The sequence below is a fragment of the Ailuropoda melanoleuca genome, chromosome 1, assembly GCF_002007445.2.
Source record: "Ailuropoda melanoleuca isolate Jingjing chromosome 1, ASM200744v2, whole genome shotgun sequence".
Lineage (NCBI taxonomy): Eukaryota > Metazoa > Chordata > Mammalia > Carnivora > Ursidae > Ailuropoda > Ailuropoda melanoleuca.
The window spans coordinates 123835736-123843781 of NC_048218.1; the positions used below are offsets into that span (position 1 = coordinate 123835736).

Below are 8046 nucleotides of genomic sequence, written 5' to 3' on the forward strand. Positions count from 1 at the left end.
GCTTTTACCATATGACCCGGCAGTTTCATCCCAGAATGTTCCCTGAAGAGAAATGGAATCATGTATCCACAGAAAGACATATGTGTAAATGCTTACAGCAGGATTATTCCTCCTAGCTAAAAACTGAAGAGAACCAGAACTGGAAAGAACAAATTATGGTCTCTCTGTGCAGTGGACTTCTACCCACCAATAAAAAGGAAAGAGCTGTTGATACATACTGTGACAGGGATGAATTTCAGAAGCATGTTGCTAAGTAAAAGAAGCTAGACACAGAAGAGCAAGCTCTATACTTCTGATTGTGTTTATATGAAATTCTAGAAAAGGCAAAGAGTAAGAAAAGGAGGAACTATAAAAAGGCATGAAGGAACTTTCTGGGGTGGTAGAAATTTTCTGTCATGACCGGTGTGATTACACAAAGATACACATTTGTCAAAATTTCTCAAATTATACACTTCAGATTGGTGAATTTTGTATGTAATTGTACCCCAGTAAAAACGATACCAAAAATTACAAAACACAAAAAGGAAAGTTGGGAAGGCATTTCAGCAGTGGCTAACAGTATGACCAAAAACAGAGAAAAGAGAGTACAGAAGCAAGTAATCTAATTAGCAGAATTACACTAATGATCATGGGAGATGAATTTCATTTTGTAGTTACAGTCATTAGTATGGATTCCTTGGACCAACTGTTAATTGGCTGGCATGATGAAATAAGATTTTGTAATTTGCCCTCCAAGAAGATAGTTTTAAATAAGGATAAAATTAGATCACTGCAGAATAAATCAGTTTTCTTATCTACCCTGTTGTCTCTTTATTTAACAGAAGTCCACATAATGCTTGATGGTCTGTTACCTCCTGACACCTATTTTAGATTTAATCCTGTAATGTGTGAAAACATACCTCTGGATGAAAGCCGAAATGAAAAGCTCAATCAGCTGCAGCTGGAAGGGTTGAAGTACATAGAAAGAAATGAAGAAAAAATGAAAAAACTTGCAAAAATACTAACTCAAGAAAAAACAACTCTGCAGAAAATTAATGATTGGATAAAACTAAAAACTGACATGTATGAAGGCCTTCCGTTCTTTTCAAAATTGTAATAAGGGTATGTGTATATTTTCATAAGCGAGGGCCTCATCAGAAGATCCCGTGAGTTCAGTAAGGACTTGTGGGGTTCAGTGTGAGTTTACTTTGAAATACTGGCGAATCCTGGAAAAGTACGTGCTTGGACCAGCTTGCACTTACATACCACAGAGGGTATGTATGCTTGGTTACAGAATTCATACGGGAATTAGGTTTTTATATGTGAGTAATTAACAGTGCTTTAGGGGTCTTACTGTTGTGCTAGTTGGTTTTAGTAGATATTGCTGTTCTATTGTTTGATATTTGAAAATTTAATATATGTGCCAAACAAGAACTATTATCATCCTATACTTGGTATTTTTGCTTTAGTCACCATAATCATGTCGAACGTACTTGATACTGATTTTCCATCATGGGGAAAAGCAAATTTCTTCTTAAATTTCCATCACTTAACGTTTTCATAAGCTATCTGCTAGGGTCCAAATGTTGACTTCTACTGGAATATCATCTAAACAGGTACAGAAAAAGAGAATTTTCTCTATCAGAGGACTTATACATTTGAAATATGAAAGAATCAGACGCAGTTCTATTCAAAATGTGTGTATTTCAGTCAGCGTGGTTTGGTTCAAAAAGATAGGTGAAGTTCCAATCAACCACTTTTCCCCCTGAAATTTCAAGATAATGCTGGGTGTTAACTTCTCTAGCTTATCATTCAGTGGTATAAAATTAATTATTTGAATTTACTGAGAAGATATGCCTATCATTAACAAAATTAAACTATTGAAATAATATATTGTTAAAAGGCTAATGTCATTTTTAAATTTTTTTAATTGTTCGTATGAAATGTAGCTTCCCATCTCTTGTAAGCATTTGAATATACCTGCCAACAGTGTGCTTAAAAAAAATAAGTTTTGTTTTATCTGATTAACTCCTTTAACTGGCTGGATTTCATGGAGTTTGTATATATACCAACCCAAATCATTGTTTATGCCAACCAAATTCATCTTCGCTTTGCTGTCTCTCTGTCTGCCATGTAAATCCTTACATCATGTGTAGATTTGTCAAGGAAAATGAGAAAAGGTAAATGCCTTTTGCTTTGTACATATCAACTAAAGCTAAACCCCACTCCCTAGATGATTCTGTTGCTTCTTCGGAACGTGAATTCATAGAGGCAGTGAGGCATGGTTCAGAGCACTGGGGGGAGCTGAGAGTCTGGGTGCTAATCTGACCTCTGAGGCAAAGTCCTGTTTGTGAGCTGGAGGAGGGGGACAGCCTCTCTGCGCTTTGGATATTTCATTTATAAAATGAGAAAAGCTAGTTTGAAAATTTTATTTACTCTTTTACAGCAGTCCCGATTCCACCAATGTACAAGCAAAAGATGGGAAGAAGTGTGAAAATGAGTTTTCCGTCTACCAGTATTAAACTGGTAGAATATCTGCTCTTTCCAAAGAAGCAAAGAGGAAGTCATCTATTTTAGAAGTAAAATGTAGTAAATTCTCCAACTCATCAGTTATATAAAAAAATAGAATAAAAATTGTTTTGATGCTCAGGCCTTTTGGAGTGTCTCAGAATTCTTATTTGTGTAATAAAGGCTATGCTGGCCGTGTTTCAGTTCTGTTCTCCCCGCAGATAGTATTCTTTAGTAAAAATAGTACCTCAGATAAAGTTGTCCCTAGAGGCATATGGGCTGCATGGGATTTCCCCCAGAGGGTGGAGAGAGCCCGGCCTGGGTTAAAATTACCCTGTGAGCCTTTTCTCCTCCCACACCACATTTCATCCAGAAGAAAGTAGTAGATGTCAAAGGAATCTTCTGAGAGGGAAGGAAGTCACAAAAAGCTCTGAGGGGATGGCGGGGAGGCTCATCACGATCTTGTTCGGTGATGTTGATGGAATAGATGGGCTCCCTCTGAGTTTCCCTGCCAGCAGCTACGAACAGCTGCCTTCCCCACATCCCCTTCCAGAGAGCTGCTAATTACTGAAGTGGCTAGGACCCCCAAAAGTTTGAGAGTTTGTTGGAAGGTCAAAATGTTACCTAATTCTAGGCACAGTTTTGAATATTTCACAAGTATCAGTGCTAGTAATGTGACTGAAAATACGGGTCTATAAGGTCCGAATGGCATGGCTTTTAGACACAGTGTTAAGTAAATATGAAAATACCAGTGGCTTCTAAAGATACTGTAAAATAGTCCTTTCAGACGACAAATACTGCATATTTTTATGCAACTAGAACCGCTTGTAAGAAAAATACAAAAAATTGGCAGTCAGAATGAATACTCAGAAATATTTTGCTTGTAATAAAACATCTCAGGCACAATAAAGTAATATTTACTGCAGTTTACATATGGGCACCTTATCATAAGGTCAGTCTTACCCTAACGTGACGCAGCTCATCTCTGCTACAGCGGCAGTCAACTCTCCGTCCTTGTTTTCTCTTGGCTGATCATTTCCCTCTTGAACAGTACAAAATTTACAAGTGTCCTCTGCCACCGCTTCTTTCTTAAATGGCACCTGAGTATGTCCCCGTGTCCCCGACCTGTTTCTTGAGCTCTTTTCATTGTCCAAAAAAAGGTGAGCCGAGAACACCCAGCTCGGTGGTGTACCAGTTGTCAGTCATTCTTGTCCCCATGTGTACTTGAACCTGGTGATCTGAAGAACTGTGTAATTCACCTGAGATAACCCTCATTTTATAATGAAACCGTACTTTTCACAGTCCAAAAGCAAAGTGGATTTCTTTCCAGGAAAGAACAGAAGTAAAGAACACTTCTGACAGACGAGCGATTGCTACCAAGTAGGTTATGGATTCTTCGTTGCACTCTTTTTAAAGTAGGATAAGTTCTTTATGAGAGGAAAGTCTTGAAGATAGATAAGTGGCCTATTTAGTTTCTTTCAAACCCTATAATTCTGTGATAATTTATAAAAATAAACTGGTCAAATTAGTTACAAGAAACAAGTTAGGATACTATATTTTTTCTTGTTCATTGTATAAGATTTAACTGATGTCTTTAGCAAACAGTTTTGTGCTTCTTGATAAACTTATGTATTTAAATCAGCTCATTTTTCATTCCTGCCAGTAGATATTTCTCATTTTGGTAACCATTTTGTATTTTTAAAATATGTCAATGTGTGCCTTGAAATGGATTTATTTTTTAAAAATAGGATTGAAAAACCAACATTTATCCAGTATCAATAATTTTATCATAGCTAACGTTGGCAAAGTTGATTTAATTATGGTTCTATTTTTACATTAAGGGAAATTTCATAGCTGTGGAATTAGAGAACCATAGATGTGTTTTGTTCAGTATTTTCACATCTATAGAGGAAGCCTGAATATTTTTATGATTGCTAATAGCTGATATGTAGTAGTTAAATGCCAAGCATTATACCAGAAGCTCTCATTAGGCTTCATTCTGTCCCTGTGAATCCTTGTACTATTCCTGTACTATTATTATTCCTGTTTTCCACCTAAGGAAACCAGGACAGTTAGAAAGTTAAATAATAATGAAGTAAAAAAGAAAATGATAAGTATTTTTAAGTTTTTCTTTTTTCTCTCCCAATTAGCCAGGGACAAAATTTAATTATTCCTTGTACAAACATACATCAACTGCCATCTTTATTCCAGGATGGACTTCACTCTTCGCGTCACCCATTTTTGAAGATCGATTCCTATTTTACTTGAAGTGTCCTTTTTTCCTTTATTTTTAACAGTGTATTGAAGTATAATTTTCAACCAAAACATCATCCATTGTAACTGGATAATTAAAAACTTTTAGTAGGTTTATACAGTTCTGTAACCATCACCATGATCCAGTTTTAGGGCAATTCCATCATTCCCCCACAAAAGTTCCCTCATGCTTGCTTGGAGTCATTCCCTGTTCCTGTCCCCAGCCCCACACAACCACTGATCTTTCCCTCAGTAGAGATTAACCATTTCTGGATACTGCATACACATGGAATCGTGTAGTATGTAATCTTTTGACTGTGGCTTCTCTCCCTTAGCGTGTCTTTGAGATTCATCCAGGTTGAGGCATGTATCAATAGGTGGCTCCTTTTTATTGTTGAGTAGAATTCCATCGTATGGATACACCACATTTGTTAATCCACACACAAGTTGATGACCATTGGAATTGTCTTCGGTATTTACCTGTGATGAGTAACGCTGCTGTGAAATTCACGGACAAGCCTCCCTGAGGACATACGTTGTCATTTCTCGTGAACGGGTACCCAGAAGTTGGCAGTTGTTTGGTGTGTGTTTAACTTCTCAGCAAACAGCCAAGCAGTTTTCCAAAGTGTCTGGACCATTTTACGTCCCCCATCAGCCGTGGATGAGAGTTCCAGTTTCTTCACATCTTTACGAGACGTGGATGTTGTTTGTCTTTTGGTGATAGCCGTCCGAGGGCATCTGTAGCGGGATTCCACGGTGCTTTTAATGTGCGGTCTTCTAATGACTGTTGATGGTGAGCATTTTTTAGGTGCCTGTTAGCTGTTTGTTTATCTTCTTTGGTTAAAATGTTCAAATCTTTTGCCTATTTTTCCTTTGATTTGTCCCTTGTTAGGGAGTTGTAAGAATTCTGTGTGTGTGTGTGTGTGTGTGTGTGTGTGTAGGGTATCCAGTTGTCCCAACATCATTTGTTGAAAAAAAAATCCTCTCGCCACTGAATTGCATCCGTACTTGAGTCAAAAATCTGTTGTCCTTATACTCACGAGTCCGTTTCTGGACTCTACTCTGTTCCATCGATCTAGGTGCTATTCCTATATCAGTACCGCACTGTTCTGGTTACCATAGCCATATAATATAAATCCTGAAGGCAGAATATAATTCTAACAACTTGTTTCTTTTTGAAAGTTATTTTAGCAGTTTGAGTTTCTTTGCATTTCCATATAAATTTTACAGTCCGCTTGTGTATACTCATACACACAGGCACACACACACACTCGCTAGAATGTGATAGGGATTACATTGAATATATAGATAAAGTTGAGAGAACTGACATTTTAATACTGAGTCTTTCAGTGGTATCGGTCCTTTGAGGCATACAATGAACACAGACTATCTTTCCATTTATTTGGATATTTAAAACATTTTTCCTCAGCAATGTTTTGTAGTTTTCAGTGTACAAATCTTGCACTCCTTTTGTAAAATTTATTTCTAAGTATTCTGTTCATTTTGATGTACTTGTGAATGGATTTTTTTTTATTTCACTTTCTAATTGGTGCTAGTATGTAGAAATTGCAACTCTGGTGATAATGTGATTTTCCAGTTTGTGAATTACCAAACTAGCAATGTCACAGTGACCTGGCCCATGAAATACGGACAGGGGGCTATAGATTGTAAAAAAATAATTGCAGTATTGTCATAGTGGTCTTACTGGTAATGCATGGTTGTGATAGTTCTGGGTTATTGCTGTCTTTGGGCAGTGAACACATACTTTAAGGTGTTCAGTACTAATTGTGCAACAACATGTATGTATTAAATATCACACATTACTGTATTATTTTGGCATAAAGGTATTTAGATCTCTAGGAATTTGGTTCATTTAGAACAAGTCAGATCCTGGGATTCTGGATCAGATGATATTTTCTTGTTGGCAGGCACTGAGTAACTTATCAGTTACTGAGTGACATTTATGTTACCTAAGATGGTTTGAATTTATATCTGATTAAATGTGTTAATTGGATTAGAGTTCAGTCTCAATCAGTAAAAACATGAATTACAGGCTATTTTAGAGAAGAACAGCATATTAGGTGCTCAATACATTTATTTGTTAGATTAAGAATTTAGGAGTAAAATACCATGCTTTCCATGTTTCCATATGTATTCATTATGGATTCCTGCACTGAATTCATAATTAATGAAACAACGTTTTGACATAGGTTGAGCGATTGTAAACCATCAAGTGTAGAGTTCCTGAATTGTACAAATTTAAACATTAGGAGTCCATCTTGAATTTAAAATATGACACAAAATTGGGGCACCTGGGTGGGTCAGTCGGTCGAGCATCTCTCTCTCGGGGTTGTGAGATCAAGCCCCTTGTTGGGCTCTGCACTGGGCGTGGAGCCTGCTTAAATTTCTCTCTCTATCCCTCCCTCTGTCCCTCCCCCTCCTTGTCTAAAAATTAAATAAAATATGGCACAATAAACATGAAAGCTTATCTCATGCCCTGTGAATTTATGAAAATACACTCTTTATTATTTCTCTACCAGTTAACAGGACAACAAATAAGGCATGTTTCTGGAGGTAGAAAATTGCCATTTGCCTTATTATTTTAGTTTTTTTCCTGAGGCTGCCCTAATTTACCTTTATTTCTTCCAATGTACATTATTCGACAAAGTCCTGGTCCTTGTGAATGGCCTCCATTAAATGCATACACTCCCACTTCACTAGCTTTATGCCTCAGAGCCGGAACATTGGCGTGCTTGGTGCGTGCCAGGAACTGAGCTGAGCAAGTGCCCCGTGTCAGCACGCTGAATCCTCCCAGTGAGCCTGTGAGGTCAAGATCATCATCATCCCTCCCTTAGCAAGAAGAAGTTGTGCAACACATCACAGCTAGGAAGTGGGAGAGCTGAGATGCGTCCATTCTCTTACCCACAGCTCTTTTCCATCCCTCTTTCCTGGAATGTCCTTTCTTGAAATGTTACAAAGTGACTGCATACCCCCGCTTACTAAACCGAATCTAACCTCTTGGGTTTAGTCAGTGAAGGTGTGTAATCCCAACATCAAATCACGTGCACAGTTCTTATGTCCTTGTCTACCGCAGTGGTTCTCTGCTCGGAGTGGGATTACCCATATTCCTGAAAATGCAAGGGAGTGAGGTGAGATTGTCTGGGGGACCATCAGCATTAGGTACCCAGGGGAGTCCGAGACGGTGACTGTTATGCTGTGGACCGGGCACACAGGAAAGCCCCTCATAATGAAGAACTCTCCCACCCAAAATACCAACATCACTCCCTTTCCAGAAGCTGTGAGCTG

At 38.0% G+C, this 8046-nt stretch overlaps 1 protein-coding gene across 4 annotated transcripts in view; it reads left to right on the forward strand.

Annotated features, from left to right (window-relative positions):
• PNPLA8 (patatin like phospholipase domain containing 8) overlaps nt 1-5525 on the forward strand; it is a 46782-nt gene extending 41257 nt beyond the window's left edge. For 2 of the 4 annotated variants that reach the window (XM_002913644.4, XM_034666169.1), the window contains exon 10: nt 822-1870. In XM_002913644.4, the coding sequence (XP_002913690.1) occupies nt 822-1096 (275 nt within the window). In that variant the 3' untranslated portion in view covers nt 1097-1870. Of the gene's footprint in view, nt 1-821; nt 1871-2425 lie in introns of those variants that run through there. The other 2 variants (XR_002144066.2, XM_019806976.2) reach the window with 2 other exon arrangements.
• Nucleotides 5526-8046: the final 2521 nt, after the last annotated feature.